Genomic DNA, 23,295 nt, shown 5'->3' with positions numbered 1-23,295 from the left:
TGCTGCAGTTGGCTGCTTCTGCATTCATCTGTGCTGGAGAAATGCCAGCAGAGCATTGGGAGATACTGTACCAGAGACATTCCAGGAGAGTATCAGGAGAAACCTTATTGAAAGAAGAAACTGGGATTTTGTCCAACATTAGAATGTAAGACATGTACCAGTGTACCAGGAAGGAATTTTGATCCGGAAAAGAAAAGTCGAAAGAATTCTTTAAATTACAGGAACACAAAAGTGCGTCAAAATGCTTAATTGAAAAGTGAAGAGATGCTAAGGTCTTTGATGCCTGCTGCTAAGAAGGATGGAGACTGCCAGAAAGATTAATGTGCCTGAGAGATGTCACCAAATGGTGAGACCCAGATAGAATCCTATCACTTGCACAAATAATACCTGGCATAAGAATCTCATCTCATAAGTAACTTCTACTATACTTTTTCTGTATTAAAGAGTTTAAAACAAAGTAACTCAGTCATTGGAGGAACTAAAATGTACTTATTTTCTTGACAAGAAGACCATTTATGGGGTTCTCTCCTCCTGTTTTATGTCTCAGTATGTCTCTCCTTTTTGGTCTCTGTCTCTCTGACTATCTGTCACTCTCTTTCAGTATCTCTCTCTCTCTCTCTCTCTGTGCATCACTGTCTCTGTCTCTCCTTCTTGTCTCTCTCTGACTCTGACACAGTCTCTGTCTCTCTGTCTGTGTGTGTGTATATCTGTCTCTATTTCTCTCTGTCTCTGTCTCTGTCTTTGTCTCTCTCTGTCTCTCTCACTATCTATCTGTCTGTCTTTCTCTGCTTCTCTCTCTATCTTTGCCTCTGTGTGTTTGTGTGTGTGTGTGTGTGTGTGTGTGTGTGTGTGTGTGTGTGTGGCCCCATCATCAAATGCATTCTTGTACACAGGAATTTTCATTAAAATGTTGGCATTTATCTTGTTGCAATATTTATCTCTTGTTCAACAAGATATCTCACTAAGTTAAAGCCACTTCAGCAAAATAAATGTCAACTGTTAAATGAAAACCACTGTCCCTGAGAAACACAGAATTCATTTATGCAAAATATTTGTGTTGTAAGAAGTCACAAACATCTTAGTGATTTGAGACAAATTCTTACATTGCATAATATACCCCCATCATAGATGCCTTAAATTATATTTTCTTACAAGTAAGAGAAAACCAGCAATGTTGAAGTAGAAGTCTGGAAAACCTGTTTTCAAATTCTGCTGTGGCCTTGACTAATTGAATGAGGATGAACAACATTTGTAAACTCTCTGAGTCTCTGAGACTTTAAGATATAGATGAACTGCAGTTGGTGAAAGGAGTTTCCACAATGGGAGTCACAAATCAATGGTGGAAGGAGTTTCCACAATGGGAGTTATAAACCAATGAAATAACAGTGCTTTCAATATCTTTCGATTAATATTCCAATAAATATTCTATAAAATATTTTTCAATAAAAAGAGTCCTCCCTCATTAGTTATTACCAAAACAAAAGAAACTTAATTAAAGTTCAAGAATGCTGGTTTCTCTGACCTCTAGAAACCAATTCATGGCAATGCCAAGCATACACATGAATACATGAATACATGAAAGGGGTTATAATTCCATCAACATGGAAAACTTTCTGTGTAGAAATTCTACCAGGTAGATTCCAACACTTCAATAACTGAGGAATTAAATCATTGCAGGAAATTATTTAAGGAACTTAAGAGTCTGGTGAATCGCCCCAGGTCATACAGCAAGTAAAAGTTAGATATATGATTTGAAATGAGATTTTCAGCATTCTTCAATACCCCCATGCTACCTCTGTAGGTGCCCCCTGCTGGTGATAAATAAGAGCCAATGGGTGGGTTTCTGTGGGTATTTGATCTTGAGATAAAGTAGTCCTAGTTTCTAACTTCCAACTTGATTGGAAATGGAGATAGAACCCTATATTGCATATTCTTGAAGGTAAAGAAAATTTGCCATCCTCCAGAACCCTCTTCTCCTTAACAATCAATGAGAGAAACTCCATCCCATTGTTGCAAATAGGCAACTCATCTCTACCTTAGGTTCTTAAAGAGTGGACAAGTCATGCTGCAGGTCATTGACTTGTCTGAAGCTGCTATTAGAACCATGACATGACATCATTTTGAGAGCTAAAAAGGAACTCAGTTGTCATCTTGACCAATCTTCTCTAACATACATAACAAATTTTATCTGCTCTCTGAGGCAGTCCATTCTTGGACATGTGTTTCTACATCAAGCCTAAATGTGCTTACTTCTCCCCATGTCATAATTTTGCTTCCTATGGCCAAAAAAAGAAAAAGCCTAATTCCTTCACCACATGTTAATTCTTCAAATAATTAAATACACTTAACACATTCACCTGAGTCTTTGCTTCTCTGGGTCTTTTTGATCTCAAGGTTGATTCTTCATCCATTTCTCCCTGTTCCTCCTTTCTTAATTGCTAAGGAGTAAAAATGAATGTAACCCTTACTTCGGACAAATAAGCAAGTAACCCTAGTGAGCCCCTAAGAAGACTGAACAAATAGCAGAAGAAACATAGATGAGTTTAACAAGAGTAAAGATTGCCTTCCTTTAATCAGACTTTTTCTTTAACAGATAAAGCCAGGCCCCCAATTAGAACAGATTGACAATAGATGAATAACACAAAGACAAGTCTTAATTCACTCACAGCATGCTGAGGGATCTTCATCACTACGGTCAGAGCAGTCCTGCTGGTGATCACATACTGACTCATAGGAAATGCACTGACCACTGGCACAAGAGAATTCCTCTGCACGGCAAGGACATTGTGTTTGTGTTTCTTCACAGTCACAGACCTTGAGGCTATCCAGGCCAATAAAACCTGCCTCACTTTGTATTGTCCCTTCAAAAACAAACTAGAGAAATAGAGGTTTAAACATTTTAATAATCATAAAATTACTCAAAAAACCCTTTTAGAATGAGTAGTGTTAATAAAGCCTCTGAGTAATAAAAAATAATGCCAGATGGGCATTCACTTTATTTTTATACTCTATTCATTTTAAATGCATTTATTTTCTCCATTATAATTTAAGACTTTGGAATTCAATTCCAAATAAGAATTATTTCATTCTCTGTATTTATATCCTCATGGTGCCAAGGTAGCCCAATGCATACAGCCCAAAGTATGGACTCAAGAAAACAAGTTCAAATCCAGCCTCAGACACTTACTACCTTTTGTGACCTGACAAGTTACTCCTCAGGTTCCTTCACTATAAAATGGGGTGCATAACAGTACCTCCCATTCAAAATCTGTAGAATCAAAAGTGTTAATATTAGCAAAGTAATTAACACAATTTCTGATCCATAATAGTTTCCATATAATGTTTATTCCCTTCTCTTCCCCAGTGTTAGTTAGTTACAACATAGAAAAAAGATGTTGGATCTACAAAGAGTAAATTGAACTGAAAGACATACTTGTTGACTAAATGACTGATTTGTGTTTTCATCATCTTCTTTCCTACTCACAGGGTCAATCTGGGGCCATTTCTGTCCCCAATGAAATCAGACCATGCTACGGAAATCTCAAATCTGAACTCAGTCTGTTTCACCTAAATGAAGGGAATATTTCTTAACCATATCAAATGGAACATAGCCAAATCAATAGTCCAAAAGTCTCATGGTAACCCTTTATGTCATTCTCTCTATTTAGGAAATTATCTTAGTCACAAACAATTGTGTTTTCTTAACACTTTTAAAAGAGAGATCAAGCGATAAAGTTATTAGAACTTTGATTTTTCTATTTCTTAACAGGATGTATAAGATCAATTGAATTTATATATATACTTCTGAATTAACATGGTGGGGGAGAGAATGGGAGAATGGTTATAATACTACCTTCCTCCAAGCATTATTATGGAGATCAATGTAACTGTTCTCTATTATCCTATCTTTCTATCTATCTATCTGTGTGTCTGTCATCTATTGAAACACAAACACATATACATATATATATATAGTATGTATATAGAGATAGATATACATATATAGCAAAATATTGAGAAACATCTAGATATGTAGAAATATAGAGATATATACATCTTTATAAATTATCTAAAATGAATTATTAGTAACAATACTTAGGCCTAGAAAGGAAAAACTAAACCAAATTTTATATAAGAACAAAATAAGCAATAGTTTATAGTCATTTAATGCTTCAAGACTTGCCCAGTGTGTTGTAGATTAACTCATTTAAGCTGCTGCAAATAACTCTGTGAGGCAGCTACAAATGGCATTATTATTCCTCAATTTAAGCATGATAAAACAGATTCAAAGAGATTATATATTTTTCTTATGACCTCACAAGTAAAAAAGAATAAGAGGCAGAGCTTGAGCCCAGGCCATCCTGACTCTAAAGCTATGACTGTACCTACCATATCATTCTCAATCAGAAGTCTAATGTTTTAGAATAAATCCTTAAAGAAATTAGAATTTAACTTAGAATCTTGTTACTTGATAATCTTGTTACTTGATAATAATGCAAAATTTCTACTGTACCTTTGGACTACCACAGAAAAAAGGCATCAAATGTTTGGTGAAAAAAAAAGTCTAGATTTTAAAACTTTGAAGTGATGTCAGATTCAGATCATAGAAATCATCCTACTTCTTCATTAGTTAGACTAAGTGCATAAGACCATGAAGAGATTTGGAAAACAAAACAACACTACTAAAAAGTCAAGGCAAAAAGCATTAGTTAAATATTTATTGTGTATGAGAAACTATACCAAGCAACAGTATCTCTTCAACCTCTGTTTTTAGCTTTAAACTTGAATCTGAATAATCCTTGAAATTATCTTCTTCAGTTAAATACAGCAAAACCAATGCACCAGTTATGCCTTGGGCAGGGTGTGTTAAAAACTAGCTGTCAGTAGGAAACAAAAATAAAAAATGTATGTATATGGAAAGGTGAGTATAACAGGCCAAGAGAAAAACTGAACTTTTCTGCATTTGTTATAAAATTGATGTGGCTCAGGAAAGATAGCCTACATAGCACGTGGAATGAAAAGAGCAAAATTGCTGTCTTCTCTATATTTTCTCCCTTTTCTTCTCTTCTGCATCTTATTTAGGAATGCAGAACTCAGAGTCTGGAGGACAAAGGAACAAGGCTGGTAGGATCAGCCAGTGCAAGAATCTTCCCCATAACTTTATAATTATTTGCCATATAAATAGACATAGCCCATACCTGTTCCTGTTTTAATTCACTCCAGATTGAGTATTTGCAAACAAAAGAGCCAGCCCATTACAGAGGAGTCATGTTAATCAGCTTGGTCCCTACTGAATATAAAATCTCAGTAGGTTCCCATCAATTCTTTAAAAGTAACAACAATTCAAGTATATCCTAGGTTTACATAGCTGGCCATGGACATATGTAAAAATGAATACATGTTTGACCCTGTCATATCCAATACAAAAGTGAAGTCAAAATAGCCAGGTACCTCTCTGCCTGCCTAAAAGCTTCATGTAGCAACCAATGGTCTCTGACTAAGGCAAGGGACAAATAAAAACCATGAGCATAGTGCCAGATATGTTCTGATTCCTCTATCCTGATAAGAAACTATGATTTTGGCTGTATTTTCACCATTTTCACCAGTTCAGATAACTAACTCTAATATAAAGAGGTTAAGTGATTTGCCCATGGTTACAAATCTAATGTCTGTGGTAGAAATGAATCCCAGTTATTCCTAATTTCAAGTCTAACATTCCATGCATCCTGCCAGGTCACCTTCAGCATTATACTAATTACATCATGTTGATCTAGGTGGTGCCAGAAGCATCCAAGTTTTTAAGAATACATTTCCAATTTTGAGATATGAGAAAATGGATTACATGCTATGAAATAAAAAATGAATATGAAACTTTTCTAAAATAAATAAATATTGATCATTTCCCCTTTAGTACCTTAAATGTTGTTATAGTCTCCGGTACAGACACTTCTCTTTTCACCCAGTCACCCACAGTTGAAGTATTACTTATCCATAGTATTTCTTTTTCCTGTGGATTGCAGAAAACATATCTTTATGTTATTTCTTCAAATGCTTCCCTTCTGTTACTAATCTCATTCTCATCTTTTTTTTTCTTTTAAATTTTTATTAATGTTTATAGACTTAAAGATAGAAGAGATCTTGATGACTATATGATTCATCCCTTAACTTTAGGAAACTGAGACCCATGGAGATTAAGTGACTAGTTCCAAGTTCACACAATTGTACTCACAATTATAGAAGTAGATAGATAGACAGATAAATAGATAGATAGATAGATAGATAGATAGATAGATAGATAGATAAAGATACATGATGGATAGATGGATAGATAAATGATAGATATAGATGTATATATAGAGAGAGAAAGATATAGATGTAGCTATAGATATACACATGTATACATGCATGTGTATGTACATAATCATATGCATGTATATATAGGCTTTTGTATGTATATATATATATATAATATAATATATGTCCCCTCATTTCAAAGCTATCTATTCTCCTCTGTTTCTCTACCCAGGTAGCCATTCCTTGTAAAAAATAAATAAATAAAAATAGTTCGACAAAACTGACACTAACTTAAAAACCACTCCAGGAGTAATTAATGGAATGTTAATAGCTGTCAAATGTAAGTATAGAGAGATTTCTTTTCTTAAACAAAATAGTATGGTACCTTCTTTTCTTCAGGGGAAATTTAAAGTTTTCAGAACTTTAGCAGGAGTATCCCCATACCTTCTCAGTCAAAGCCATGAATGGGACAATGTGGGTTCTTGCACCGTTCACTCCCAGTTGGAATTTGGAAAGAATTTTTTCCCCAAAGAATTGGTCTACATTAGTAGTTAGTTAGGTGTAAGTGATTCATATTCTCTCTCTCTCTCTCTCTCTCTCTCTCTCTCTCTCTCTCTCTCTCTCTCTCTCTCTCTCTCTCTCTCTCTCTCTCTCTCTCTGTCTCTTTCTCTTTCTCTTTCTCTCTCCCCTTCCTTCACCCTCTCTCTTACCCTGTACATCTCCCACTCACTCTCCAGTTCAAATACTGGTGCTCTTACATCAGTTGAAGGGAGGAAAGGTCCCATTGCACCCAGATTCTTTGTGGGAAGTAGACTCCAAGGAAAATAGAATAGAGAGATGGGATTACCACAGAGGTCTGAGCCAGTAGAGTTCACAAGAGGGGAAGTAGAATCAATGAAAGAAGGAAGCCTGGTATAGACCTGGGAAGAAACACCACTCAATATCAGTGTCATCAAATAAAGCCCCTTAGCTCCAGAGAAGTTTCAATTCTAAACTTATTCCAGATATGATATGGGTAAAAATTAAATTTTATAAACTGATCCTGTGAAACTAACCAATATTCATAATATACTTTCTAGAGGAAATGGCCTTTGGAGTTTCCAATGAATTTCTCAAAGAACTTCTGGGACATAGCTCATTCAGCACCTTGAGATGTCATGATATGTAATTTTTTACATCTCCATTCCCTCTTCTGTGTCAAAGTTCTTTGGGTCCCAAGACACATGTATCTGCAAGAATGGTGATTTTTCTAGGAGAAAAAATGAATTGTATTCTAATCCTATCCCCAGCACCCAGCACAGAGTCTGGCATACAAATAGTAGGTACTGCATAAATGCTTGATAACATTGGTTCTAGAATATAGACCAAGATTACTGTTTATGAAGCGCCAAGTTCAAAATGTTCACTCTAGTTCCATGTTTTCAACCATTATATCAAAAATGACTTGGTATTCAGGAAGATAAGCACATTTCCCTCTTAATCATCTCTATGATAATGTCACTGAATTTGACTTGCCCATGTATTACACCTCCTGTGAGGAGTCGGATTCTGATGTTCAAAGATGCTTCCTCTTTATATGATCATTTCCCATCATTCACCAGGACGATGACAAAGAATTCAATGACATCAAAATCACTCAGCCTGAGCTCTGGGATTCCCTCTATTTCTACTTTTATTATGAACAAAGAAATTATATTTGAACAGGTCATTTAGGTCCAAGTTAAATTCTATATGATACTCATTTTTCTCAGGAACTTGTAACCTTTCCTAACAATGCTTTAACTTTGTTTCATTTCATTCTTCCCAAAGAGTTCCCCATACCTATTCATTACTCACTCCTTTGCTCTCTGATCTTTACCCTGAATTTCAAATTCTAAATATATTAGAAAATATCCTACATATATTTTCATGCAGATTCTGATCCATTCAAGAAGAAAAGAAGGAAATTTGTAGCTATTATACAGCTATAATGTACCAGTCCTGGGTACTAAATAGATTAAAATTATTTAATTTCATCATAACTACAAGATGGGTGCTACCATTACTCATTTTTTAGGCATTTGCAAGGCAAATGGGGTTAAGTGGCTTGCCCAAGGCCACACAGCTAGGTAATTATTAAGTGTCTGAGACCAGATTTGAACCCAGGTACTCCTGACTCCAAGGCCAGTGCCTTATCCACAGCGCCACCTAGCTACCCCCATTACTCATTTTTTATAGTTGAAGAAACTAACACAAACAAAGGTTTAATGCCTTGCACAGTGTCTTTGGGTATATCTGAAACCAGCTCTTTCTGACCCAAGTCCCAGGGATCACCATCTATCTATTGTGCCACTTCACAAAAAAAAGTAGGCTAGATTAAAAGAAACCACTAGTATAGAGGAAAAAGTTCATTTTGTGGGCAGATCTCTGAATAGGGGTTCTTCATTTTTCTGACAACTTGACTTTACCCATTAATCTCTTTGGATCTCCAGTGACTCATCTCAGATCATCTAATTCACAAGTATTTATTAAACACCTTCTCTAGAGAATCACTGACACAATAGTGAGGAAAGAGTGCAACCCAGTGAAAGAGTTCTGTCCAAGAGATGGAATTTTATGCATAGGGAAAAATGCATACACTACAGATTAGCCCTAGGAGGACTTTTGAGTCACTGAGAAGCTCATTCACTTCCTACAACCACAAAGCAAAGCAAAGGTGGAAGCAGGATCTGAGGCATCACTGTAATTTGAAGCATGCTACCTCTTAACAAAAATAATCAGCAAGAGACTGATGAACTATCTTGATTGGCCAATGAATATAAAATTACCTAAAGCTCTGTATTTAGTTACCTTGAGACCCATTTGATTCTTTATATTTTTGAAACTTTTCTGTTATTGTCCAATATTTCCCCAGCTAGCTCTAAACCCATTTATTTCTTTTTTTTATTTTTTTTAAATTTATTTAAAGCAATGGGGTTAAGTGACTTGCCCAAGGTCACACAGCTAGGCAATTATTAAGTGTCTGAAGTTGGATTTGAACTCAGGTCTTCCTGATTCCAGGACCAGTGCTCTATCTACCTAACTGTCCCCCCATTTGATTCTCAATATTTTAAAATTTTTTTCTGCTATTGTCTCACTTCTACCCTCCTGAAATAGATTAGACCTCCCAGAAATCAAGACCCAAATCTTGGAATAATCAATTCATTCAATCTCAGGATTCTTTTGCTGGTTCTGAGCTGTTTTCATATATATATATATATATATATCTGTGTGTGTGTGTGTGTGTGTATGTATGTATGTATTCATCTAGCCCACTATATTTATAAAACCCTAGTCCAGACTCTATTTCCCATCTGAGCTAATTGGGGCCAACTTATCTTTTCCCTTTCTCCATATTTCTACCTTAGTCTCAGAATAGTTAACAAGTCAATTCTAAATTTTCTTTTGAAAAGGGCATGCTAATTGATTGCTCAGAATATTCTCCCTAATCTGTGCCTCCTGACTTCATTACATTCCTTCAAGACTAAGCTAAAGTCTCACTTCCTTTGTGTGTTTGTCTGTGTGTGTGTGTGTGTGTGTTTACAAAAGTTAGCTAATAAAATTTTCAGAGAATTAGATCTGAGGGACAGCCTTATATTTCCCAATTTATAGCAGCTGATATTTATTCTATTTAGCTATACTATGCCAGGGTAGTTTGGAGTTAGGGTTAGGGGAGACAATCATTTCCCTTTCTATTATTTTCTCCTCAACTATTATTCAGCATCGAAGACCTCAACAGCACTAACCACAGATGCTTTCTGTTGGACTGTTGTGGCAAGGAGCATTCATCAGTTTCCCCGATTACCATTTTCTGGGAGTAATTTAAAGCAAATGGGGTCCTTTTTACACAAAGACTAATGGACTCCCCAAGCTCCAATTGAAGAGGAGTGAGAGCATTTACATTTTCCCCTCAAATTTATCCAAACCCTGTCCAAACTGAAATGGCTATTCATGTCCCAAACTTAATGGCTTGTTATAAATGAGTTCTAGATTTCCTTTTGCATTCTCTTCTGTACTGATGACACAAATCATAAAATAAAAATCGCCTTTCTTCCCTACAACAACAACAAAAAAAGAAATGGGCTTTTATGCTATTTCTGTGCTTTGCTCTCAGACACGTATCTATGTAGCCTCAATGGGTGGCACAGAAAAATTGAATACCTTCCTTTGAAAAAATCCATTTCAAGTGATGCTCCAGTTTTTTATTAGTCACAAAAACTTTTGCTTTCCTAGAATGAGACTGATAGAATTATTTTTAACTCCAAGGAAAATATTCCCCTAAAAATGTTCCTATTTCTGCTTTTCTTTTTTCTTTCTCTTTTTTTGTTCTCAGTCTGACCTCCTCATTTTCTCTAAGGACAAGAAATTCCACTCAATTTGTATAAAACCTATTGAGTAAAGGGTAATAATTGAGTAAATAACCATTTTCCCTCAGTATAAAAGTAAAGATAAAATTTTATTACTGTAAATTCCAAATGCTTAAATGTTAAAAACCAGACATTTCTAGTGAAGAAATAAAAATCAATCATTAAAAAATATTGAACACCCAAAATTTATGTAGGGGAAGAGTTAGAGACAGGTCACTGTTCCTACAATAGCTAGCTATAGCATCAAGGTAGAGGAAGGAGCAAACTTTAGATTATGATCTGGCTAGGGGGACTAAAGTTGCGCAAAGAGATTGACTTCCCTTGAGGACTTGAAACAGATATGGCTGACTGTTTCTTTGGTGTATTTTAGGGAGGATTCTTGTACAAGGAATAGCTTATTAAATGATTTCTAACACTGAGATTCAGAGTCAAAATGGTATGTAACTAAGAACCAGAACTAGATTAGTTTGTCTGTAATGCCATTATAATCTAGGTTGCATTTTCCCCTTCAGCAAACTATCTTCCTAATTCTGGGGATTCTTAAGCATTCACCCCCATGTTCAGCATAAAATTGGATATGGGGGCAGCTAAGTGGCACAAGTGGATACAACACCGGCCCTGGAATCAGGAAGACCTGAGTTCAAATCCGACCTCAGATGCTTAATAATTGCCTAGCTGTGTGACCCTGGGAAAGTCACTTAACCCCATTGTCTTAAATAAATTAAAAATAAAATAAAATAAAATAAAATTGGATATGATGGGAGGTCAGTGCCATTTGGAGTAGGGAAGCAATACTTCAAGTTCCAACAGTGCCCAAAGAGTGAGTCTCCCTTCCTTCATTGATAAAACTGGTATCATCTCCCTTCTAGTTTTAAAGGGCACATGCTGTATCATGTTCATCATAATATTTCTAAAAATACTTTTCTCAATCAAAATATTTTTTTAAAAATAAAACAATGAGAAGTCAACTGAAAATGAACTATTGGTAAGAAAATTAAAATGTGAATAAAAATATTTTCAAAGAAAATATTCCAAAATCTTCTAAGGTAGAAATTAATATACATTTCCCTAGATAATGGTTATTTCTTTTCTAAAGCACATGCTGATTCTTTAACCTAATGATTCTTTAAACCTATGTTTGATGAAACTTGTCTTTGTTTTCTAAGAGATGACCTAGTATTAATTAAACAGTTAAATGATGACCTGTGAATGATCAACTCTTCCCCTACATAAATTTTGGGTGTTCAATAATTTTTAATGATTGATTTTTATTTCTTCACTAGCAATGTCTAGTTTTAACATTTAAACATTTGGAATTTACAGTAATAAAAGTTACCTTTACTTTTATACTGAGGGAAAATGATTATTTACTCAATGACTACCCTTTACTCGATAAGTTTTATACAAATTTAGCAGAAGTTCTTGTCCTTAGAGAAAATGAGGAGGTCAGACTGAGAACAAAAAAGAGACAGAAAAAAGAAAGACAAGAATAGGAAAATTTTTAGGGGAATATTTTCCTTGGACTTAAAATAATTCTATCAGTCTCGTTCTAGGAAAGCAAAAGGAGTTTTGTGACTAATAAAATCTAGAGCATCACTTGAAATGGATTTTTTGCTCTCCATTTAGGACTTAGAATAAAACTTTACATAGTGATCACTCAACAAATATTATTTAACTAAAATGAATTTATATTGGTTCCCAAATTTATAATTCCTGTTTCCCTAACACCAGTGATTTAGGATTATTACACACACCCCCAGAGTGAAAGTTTCCTACCTTCCATTTAATTTATACCTTCATTCTCAATTTCATTTTTTCAATATTTTTTCGCATTCTTATGATCAGAGAAGCTTGGGTCACTGCAGATAATCTTGCTCCAATGGCTTTACTCTCCTTCTGATGTCTATGCCTTTTCTCAAGAATCCAGACATAAAATGTTGGCAAGAGGATGGGAATATTTTTGATCCTTCTCGATCTCCTTTGCTGGATTATTAAATATCTCCTTCCTTGATGCCTTCCCCAAAGAATGAGAATTCTCGGAGTCTTTTTTTTTCCTCTTTCTATATCTAATATCTTGTACTTCTCATCATCTTCCAAGTATCATCTCTTCATTTTTCTATAGGGATGACTCCCAGATCTAAACATCCCATCCCTAATGCCTTTCCTGAGACACTTTTTGGCAAGGATTTCCTAGTTGAATCAGCACATCGAATCTAAATCTCATTACCTTCTATTTTTCAAGCCCGCTATTCCTCCAAACTTCCTTTCTTCCTGGAAAACTAGTCTTGCCTGGCCCCCATGTATAACCTCAGGATGATCCTCAATATTCTCATTCATTCTCTCTCTCTCTCTCTCTCTCTCTCTCTCTCTCTCTCTCTCTCTCTCTCTCTCTCTCTCTCTTCCTCCCTCCCTCCCTCTCTCTCTCCCTCCCTCCCCCCCTCTCTCTCCCTCCCTTCCTCCCCTCAAGTTATCAATTACTAAATTTTATGGATTATACATGCATCATAATATCCATCTCATCTCATCTTCTAACCATATAGTTTATATCTTCAGTTCTCTCACCAGTACTACTGAAATGGCCTAATATTCTTTTCCCATTGCCCCCTAATTCATCCTTCACAAAGCTATCAAAACAAGCTTGATGCCTTCTACAATCTGGTTCACAGATTCTCTTTCAGTATTATTGAGAAATGTTCCTTTTCAGTATAAGAGTGACCAGATTCAAAGCTAGGAAAATCTGGATTCAAGTCATATCTCTGACATATTAATGGAATGATCTTAGATCAGTAATTTAATCAATCAGAGAATCAACTTTCTAAAACTCTAAAGAGCTATCTGCATTTGTAGAGAATACTTCCCTGTCTAGGGGTTCTCTATACCAGAAAGTCTATCTCAATGAAATAACAATGTCAGTCCCTGTCCTCTTCACAAACTACATTCCATCAAAACTGTACTATGAGCTACTACCCAATCTTGAGAGTTCATTTCCTAACTCTAGGCCATTGACCCTATTTGTTTTCCAGTCCTGTAACACACTCTCTTCTCATTACCACCCTTCAAAAAAATTTATCTTCTTTCAAGGACCAGTTCAGACTCTACCTCCTCCATACAGTTTCCCTTGTACCATATCTACTGATATGCATGTTTAACTTTTCTGGATGGAAATTAAGTTTCTTGGGCATGAGAATTCTTCACTTTTAACATTGTATTTCAATCATTACCACAGTCTCTTGCCTTGGGCAACATTTAATAAAATGTTAATTTTTGTAAATCATGAAACAGGTTCTTTTTTAATTTTTTTTTTGAATTTTACAATTTTCCCTCAATCTCACTCCCCCCCCACTGCCACAGAAGGCAGTCTGATAGTCTTTACATTGTTTCCATGCTATACATTGATCAAAACTTAATGTGTTGCAAGAAAAAACACATCCTTAAGAAAAAAATAAAATATAAGAGATAGCAAAATTATGTAATATATAATACAACTTTTATTTTAATGGAAGGTAACAGTATTTGGTCTTTGTTAATCTCCATGATTCTCTTTTTGGATAGAGATGGTATTCTTCATCACAGATACCATAAAATTGTCCCTGATTATTGTACTAATGAAATGAACAAGTCTATTAAGTTTGATCATCAACCCCCAACAACAGGCTCTTTTTATACCTTCCTTAGACTTTTTCTTCTGCTTTAAGAATTATTTTACAGATGTCACTTAAAAATCCATTGATTCCACTCTGCATATTTCTGGGTATTTGCTTGCTTCATAATTTTCCTGTACCATTATTAGGACATTGTTTCTATTTTATTACTGACTGAAAGCTTAATTCCATTTCTTTAAGTGAATTTATAAGGGAGAAACAGTTTTCAGCAAGATGCTTACAAAAAGAAAAGACACGATGACATTAAAAATCTACTTTATATTTAATCTAGCACTCTTCTCATTCTCTAGTTTCTTCCTTACAGGAAACACAGTGAACATTAAAATGTCAAAGACTTGCTTGGGAAATAAACATATTTGACAAGAGATCTGACCTGAAATTCACCCACAAACATAAACAGATGTCTGTGCCAGTATTTTTCAGTGCTAGAGGAATTACTAACCTAGTGGGTCAATAAAGAAGTTTCCAAGACCCACTGAATTTTGCTTCACACAGTGAACAAAGGTGCCATCTGTTTGGGGTGATGATGTGGATAGCTGCCAATTGGAAAGAACTGGATAAAGATTAAGAGGTTTTCCCTTAATTTTCAAGAATGATCTGATGTTGTTGATTTGGAATTATTACAGATCTAGGCTGGCTATAAAAGAATGTGAATCCTGTGTATGAGCTTGCCCTCTTTGTTCATTTCTGGTCCAGATATGAGATATCTTATTAAAAGAGATATGGAAGGAAATTATATCTTGCTAAAAGGTACCATAGTCAATGCAATTATATCAATTCTAAATACATATGCACCAAGTGGTATAGTACCTACCTTCTTAAAGGAAAAGTTAAATTACAGGAAGAAATGGAAAAACTATGCTAGTAGAAGAACCTCAATTTTTCCCTCTCAGAACTAGATAAATCTAGCCATAAAATAAACAAGAAAAAAAGTCAAGGAAGTGAATAGAATTATAAAAAAAAGATAGATCTCTGGAGAAAACTGAATGGGGAGAACAAAAAATATACTTTTTTCCATCATTTTATAGCATTTACCCAAAAACTTACCGTGTATGAGGGGATTAAAAAGCTCAAAATCAAATGTAAAAAGACAGAAATATTAAATATATACTTTTCATATCATGATTCCATAAAAATTATTAAATGAATGGAAGTAGATAGATTAACAATTAATTGGAACTAAATAATCTAATATCAAAGAATCAATGGGTTAAAGAACAAATCATAGAAACAATGAATAATTCAATTAAAGCAAATGACAAGGGGACAATACACCAAAATTTATCAGATGCATACAAAGCAGTATTTAGGGAGAAATTTTTATCTCTAGATTTTATAGAAGTGAAATAGAGAAAGAACTGGTCAGTGAATTGGGTATATAACTAAAAAACCTAGAAAAGGAACAAATTACAAATCTTCAGTTGAGGATCAAATCATAAATCCTGAAAACCAAGGTGAGATTAATAAAATTTGAACATAAGAAAACTGAATAAACTAGCATCTGGTTTCATTAATAAAACAACGTTATATAAGCTTTGGTTAATTTGATGTTTTTAAAATGAAAGAAGAAAACCAAATTTCCAATCAAAAATGAAAAAAGTGGAATTCACAAATGACAGGGTAATTAAACAACTGTTAGGAACTATTTTGCCCAGTTATAAGCCAATAAATCAGATGATCTAAATAAAATTAATATTTACAAGAACAAAAATTGTTCAGATTAACAGAAAAGCAAATAGCATACTCTAACAATCTGATCTTAGGGGAAAAATAAACTGAACAAGCTAGATTCAAAAGGTAATTCTACCAAACATTTAAAGAACAATTACAATACTATATAAATTATTTGGAAAAAATAGACAAAGAAAAAGACCTATCAAATTCTTTTTTATGATACAAATATGGGGATGATACCTAAACCAGAAAGAATGAATTCAGAGAACAAAAAATATAATTTGCCTAATAAATATTATTGCAAAACTTTAATATAATAATAAAATTAAAATTTTAGCAAAGAATTTATAGAATTCCATCACTATAATCATACACTTTTATCAGGTGGGATTTATATCAGGAATACAGAATTTGTCCAATACCAGGAAAACTATTAGCATAATTGACTGTATCAATGACAGAAATAACAGAAATAATGTGATTTATCTCAATAGACACAGAAAAAGCTTCTGACAAACTAGAGCACCTATTCCTATTTTTAAAAAAAAGCATTGGAGAGCATATAACTAAACAGAACTTTCCTTAAAGTGATTAGTAGAATCTATCTAAAATCATCAACAAGAATTATTTGAAATGGAGATAAGCTAGAAGCCTTCCTAAAGGAATTAGGTGAAGCAAGGATGTCCATTATCATCACTATTATTCAATATCATAATAGAAATATTAGTTGTAAGTAATAAGAGAAGAAAAAGAAATTCAAGTAATTAGAAAGACAATGAGGAAACAAAACTATCACTCTTTGCAGATAATATGATGGTAAACTTAAAATATCTTAATCAAATAAAAAAGCAGTTTGAAAAAATTAACAATTTAACAAAGTTGAAAAATACAAAAACCTTACATAAATCATCAGTATTTCTACATATTACTAACAAAGATAACAACAAGAGACTTAAAAAGAGATTCCTTTTAAAATAAATGTAGAAAATATAAAGTATTAGGGATTCTACCTGTTAAGACAAACCTAAGAACTTTATGAACACAATTAAAAATACTTTTGACATGAATAAGTCAGATCTAAACAATTGCAAAATATCTCATTTGCTCATGTAAGCCAAGCCAACATGACAAAAATGAAAGTTCTACCTAAATTAATTTACTTATTTAATATCATATGAATTAAACTTCAAAAATTATTTTATAGAACTAGTAAAATCACAGCAAAATTCACCTGGAAGAACAAAAGGTAAAAAAAATAGGGGATTAATGAAAAGAAAATGCAAAGGAAGGTGAGCTAGCCATACAAGATCTCAAACTATATTACAAAGAGATGGACATCAAAACTATCTACTAATGGCTAAGAAATAGAGTGGTGGAACAATTAACACAACAATAAATAACCACAGTAACTTAGTGTTTGATAAACCCAAAGACTCCAACATCGAAGAGAAGATTTGATAAAAACTGCTGGGGAAAAATGGAAAGCAATATGGGAAAAACTAGCTAAAGACTAAAATCTTAAACCATAAATCAAGATAAGGTTGGAATAATTGCATTAATTAGATACAAATAGTGATGTCATAAACAAATTAGGGGAGCAAAAAATAGTTTACCTGTCAGATATAGGGGAAGGGAAGACTTTATGACCAAAAAAGAGAAAGAGAATATTACAAAATATAAAATGGACAATTTTATAATATTAAAAATTAAAAAGATATTGCACAAAGTCTACGAAGCCAAGTCTAGGAAGTAAGCAAAAAAGTTGGAGAACAATCTTTAAAGCAAATGTCTTTGATAAAGGCCTCATTTCTCAAATATATAGAAAGAATCGAGTCAAAATTTTGCTAATTAATTCCCCAGTTGATAAATGGCCAAAGGATATGAACAGTTTTCAGAAGAAGAAATCGAAACTATCTCTCATCATAAAAAGAAATGTTTTAAAACACTATCAATAAGACAAGTACAAATTGATAAGAGTAAATGCAAATGCATATCTAAGAAAAAAGATAAATGTTGGAAAGGATTGGGGAAAATTGGGACACTGATGAACTATTGGTGGAGTTGTAAACTCATCCAAACATCCTGGAAAGCAAAGAACACTCAAACCGGGTATAACCTTAGAGCAGCTAGGTGGTAAAATGAATAGAGCACCAGCCCTGAAGTCAGGATGACCTGAGTTCAAATCTGAACATAGCCATTTGATACATACTATGTGACCTTGGAAAATAACATTCCTGTTTGTCTTGCAGCAGGGCCATCTCCAGTGCTCCTACTGTATATCTGGGCCATGGAACCCAGATGCCTCCAAAGGAGAAAGGGAACCTGGTGACTTAGCACAGCATTCTATTCATTCAAATACAATTCACTTGCTTGTCAAAGCATTATCTCCAGGATGACAAGGTCTTCAGGAATGACGGACAATATCACCATTTGATCCAATAACACCACTACTTAATCTGTATTCCAAAGAGAACCTAAAAAGAGGGGAAAGTGTCTACATTCACAAAAATATGGACAACGGTTCTTTCTTTTTTTTGATCAAAAAGAATTGGAAATTAAAGGAATTCCCATCAACTGATTAACCAACTAAACAAGTTATGATCTATTAATGTGGTGGAATACTATTAGGTAATAAGAAATAATGAACAGGTTTATTTCAGAAAAACTTTTAAAAGCTTACAATGATTGATACAAAGTAAAGTAAAAAGAACCAGGAGAACTTTTCAAACATTAACAATAATATGGTGCAATGATCAGTCAAGAATGACTTATCTTTTCTCAGAAAGACAATGTTCCAAGCCAATTCCAAAGAACTCGTGATGTTATCTACATTCAAAAAAAGAACTGATGGAGTCTAAATGAAAATTGAAGCAATTATTTTCATTTTATATTTCAGTGTTCTTTTGTTTTGGTCTGTTTCTTCTTTTACAATATCACTAATAAGGACTTGTGTTTTATATATTTTATATGATTGCATATATATAATCCATATCAAATTATGTTACAATACAACCATATGGTATAGTATATCTTAAGAAACAGGTGGTAAAAGAAGAGAGGAAAAGATTTAAACTCATATCTTTTAAATTAATGTGTAAATATTGTCTTTACATGTTACTATAAAAGATATTTAAAATTATTGAGAAAGAAATGAGTGATTATATGTTAATTTTTAGAAAAACCAAATAGTTAATTGATAAAAGATATGTTTAGACATATCTAATACTACATACCACAATAAATTCCAAATGAATAAATCATCTAAATATAAAAATTAAAGGAGAATGATAAGTAATAGTCTTTCAAAACTGTGATATAAAAGAAAATAAATTATGTCAACCATGATTAAAATTATGTTTTACACAAATAACAATTTTGACAAAAAATAAAAAAATAAAAATTAATGCCAAACTATCTAGGAAATTAATATTAGTCTATGAAATTCAAATTATAGCATTTTAATGATAGTTCAACCTTCTTATATCATAAACAATGAAAATTCCTTATAAACATCAAGTAATTTTCCAAGAACTCAGACAAGTAGCAAAGTTTATTTTGAAGCCTAAGCTATCTAACATCAAATCTCATTTGCTTATTTTTGTTTTGTTTCTATGCTGCCTTTATTATGGCATGCTGACAAAGATGAAGAAAAGTTATTATTTAATGGAATTCTGAGAAGAAAAGACAACCAAGTACTGGTAGAGCCATGAATAGGTTAAATATTTTGCACAGTAATACAAGCATTATGTGATTACATTATAACATAATTTAGAAAAGAATGTGTCCATTTTGATACCAAAATCCAACTATTAGATTTAAACCTCCAAAGAGGTTACTGACAGGAAGAAAAGTAATATCTGAGAAAAATATTTACATGAGAATTCTTAGTTACAGAAAAAATAAAAAAAAACTAGAAATAAACTATGTGTCTAAAAACTAGGGAATGACTGAATAGTGTCATGTAAATATAATGGAATAGAATTATGCCTCAAAATCAAAAGAATATGAAGAATTTCAAGAAAATGGAGAAATATATGCGTGATGCCAAGTAAAGAAGGCAGATTTAAAAGAATGATACGTACATTCATTGTCTAATAACATGCAAATAAAGATAACATTAAAAGAACATAAGGCATAGGTGTCATCCTTTTAAAATTAAAGTTCATAGTCTCCTTTATAAAAGTTTGTCAATTACAAAAGTATGTGAATGCAGGTATAATCAATTATAATAACTCATACTGCTTTTCTTAACCATTTTAGGAAGAATATTTTTGCCTTTTATTTCTGCTTTTATGTTTTGTTTTCCTATTTTACCTTACCTTGGTGTAGTCTTCTCATTTACAGCAAATTCTCAAAATGGAAAAAAGAATCAACTTATCTTTAACTGGACAAAAATTCATTTTAAAAAATACAGATAGAACATCAGCAAGATTTGAAGCGAACAAGAAACTCCTGAGAGTAAGGGATTGAAGGAAAAGGGGATTAAGTGGAGAGAGGATTACTTCACCAGGTCTCAGAGGAGCAGCAAAATCTGTATGGGCAAGCCATTCCTTAAACAGATCAATGAGCCAGGCAGAGCTCCTAATGGTCATGATTATATTCAGTACAGTAAAATAGCACCCTTCTCCTGCAATGATAGTTGATAGGTGGCCTGGCATTCATCTCTACCCACAATTTGAATGAATTGTATATCCTATGATCCTGAAATTTCCCCTGCCATTTGAGATAATACTTCATAATACCCTAATAATAAAAATAATAAAAGAGGACTAAACTCAAAACATAATCTAGCAATTAAAAAGATATACTTTATACAATCTAAGCGGACATGAATTGAGCTTCTATTTGGAACATTTTTCTATAGCTCTGTAATTTTTTTTGGTCCAGAGCAATGAGTTTATTGAGAATTGGAATTCCCAATGAAGTAATGCATTCTACCAATGCAAGTTTGGAACCTACTCTGAAATTTATAATTTTTGAGAACTACTGAGGCACTGAGATTGCAACTTATTCTGGATCACATAGCCAAAGTGTGTCAAAGATGAAACAACCTAGATCTTCCAGGCTCTGAGGAATGTTAACCTTTCCTTACACTACACTGTCTATATTATGCCCACTTAAAATTAGAAGCACTTAAATTTCTTGATGGCATTATGCTTCAGTTTACAGTGGGATTGATATGAGGAAATGCAAGACTAATGCTTTTCCTTTCAAGTTTGTGAAATAACATGGATCTATGACTTAAATGGAATCTAATGGAATTATTCTATTATGATGATGAAACAGTTGGAAAAAATTTATATCAAAAATAGGACAATTAGAATAGGAAAGGGGACTTGACATTTTAGGTGTCATGGCAAAGATTATGAACCCCCTTTTCAAAACTGTTTTTAAACATACAAAATATATAGGGTTACAAAGAAACTGAATCAGAACAGTGAAAAGATACTCTGCAAGGGTAGGAAAAGATCAGAATGAACTAAAGAAAAATATCAGGTAATTATATTCTAGCATGTGCAAAAAATAGTCTCCATTTTGTTCATTAACTATGTCCCATGAGGTAAACATTTTCTTCATTCTTATCAGGACAGGAGACACAATAGAGCTAAAAAGTGTGTAATTTTTTTATGATGATCATAGATGAAGCCCAGTTCTACAAATCACTGGAATGATTATATTTAATGTTTCATCTTTACCAAGTAATTAAAAACTCCATCTCATATAGATACACATGTGTGTATATACATACAGAAAAAGGTGTTTAAGCCCAGACTCTGAGGTCATTGTCCTTCACTTTTCCATGTAGATTCCACCAAGGGCTCAGCACCATGTCAATCATTTATCTGCATCTCCCTTCCTCACTTCTCAAAGCAATTCCACTTATGTGAAAACTTCTTGACCTTCTGTCTCAAACATACAAGCAGAGGTCTGATCTCCTCAACATCTCAAATGCACTTGATCACCAGGGCAAAATAAAATATTGATTCACTTTAAATAGCTTGGGCACATTTATAATTAATGATTTTAAACTATTGTATATACTTCTATCTTATTTCTACCAGGATTCTCAACTTTTATACTAACCTAAATAGAAACTTTAAAAAAAAGTATTTTGTTGGAAACAGAAAAACACATTTATTCAAAAAAATACAAAAATAATCCTCGACCCTATGAGAATATGATAGAAGAAAAGGAAATCAAAGATACTAGGAAAGATACTAGGAAAAGGAATTTTAAAATACGTAAATTTAAATTTGTGGTAAATTGTCCAAAGGCAAGGTCTAGTTAACTATTTGGTCACAGAAAGAACAATCAAAATGTTTTTTTTTTAATTTTACAACATAATTGTTATACTATCCTGACTAATAACTTGGATTTATATTAGTTGACTGAGAATGAAGTATCCTAAACAATATATAGTGAGAAATTCTTTCCCTTCCCATTTTTTTACCCTAAACAAAGACAAATAAAAGGAAGTAGAATACCCCCAAAATTTTTGCCCCATGTGATGCCAGGCAAAGAAGAATGATTATAATGGTCAGTATTTATATAGCATTTAAAATATATTATCTCCTCAAAACACTTTTTTCCAATCCCAGGGTCTAATGTGATTATGAAGATATAGTAGATACTCAATAAGTGTTTGTTGGTTAATTGATTCCACAATTTAATTATTCTCTATATCTCAGCCAACAAGGAAATAAAAGGGGGTGGGAGAGGGGAATCATTGTTGACCTCATATTCCACTCCACTTTCTACTCTTCAACTTACTTTGTTTTTGTCTTTGTATTCCTAGCAATTATTGAGTTATCTGATACATAATAAGTATTTAATTAATACTCTGAAAAAAACAATGAACAGAATTGAGTTAAATTTCAAAATGACAGCTAGGTGGCAAGAGAGAACTAGGGTAGAGTGAAAAAGATCTGATTTCAAATCTAGCTTCAGACACTTAATAACTGGGTGATCCAGTCAAAACACTTAATCTCTTTTCCAAAATGTCCTCATTAGTAAAATGGAGATAATAAAAGCATTTACCTCTCAGGGTTCTCTGAGGATCAGATGAGATGTGTAAAGTGCTAAGCACATTACTTAGCAGATAGTACGTACGCACTACATAAATAATAGTTTTATTGTTGCTATTATTATTATTTTGCAATTAGAAACTAATAATGGCCAGTCAGTCAATCAACTTGCATTTCTTCATCCTATTCTGTGCTAATCTCAAAGATTACAAAGAAAGGCAAAAACAGTTTCTGTCCTCCAGAAGTTCATAGTCA

At 33.3% G+C, this 23,295-nt stretch overlaps 1 protein-coding gene across 1 annotated transcript in view; it reads right to left on the bottom strand.

Moving 5' to 3' along the window:
• The window catches only part of MALRD1 (MAM and LDL receptor class A domain containing 1), an 879,021-nt gene that overhangs the window by 751,779 nt on the left and 103,947 nt on the right, over positions 1–23,295 (bottom strand). Inside the window, exons 11-12 of the mRNA XM_074195229.1 lie at positions 5,915–6,007; positions 2,667–2,874 (exon numbers count right to left, since the gene is read on the bottom strand). Of these exons, the coding sequence (XP_074051330.1) occupies positions 2,667–2,874; positions 5,915–6,007 (301 nt within the window). The remainder of the gene's footprint in view (positions 1–2,666; positions 2,875–5,914; positions 6,008–23,295) is intronic.

Source organism: Macrotis lagotis, chromosome 7 (genome assembly GCF_037893015.1).
Source record: "Macrotis lagotis isolate mMagLag1 chromosome 7, bilby.v1.9.chrom.fasta, whole genome shotgun sequence".
Taxonomy (NCBI): domain Eukaryota; kingdom Metazoa; phylum Chordata; class Mammalia; order Peramelemorphia; family Peramelidae; genus Macrotis; species Macrotis lagotis.
Note: the sequence above shows the minus strand (reverse complement) of the source record. Positions and strands in the feature narration are given on the sequence as shown.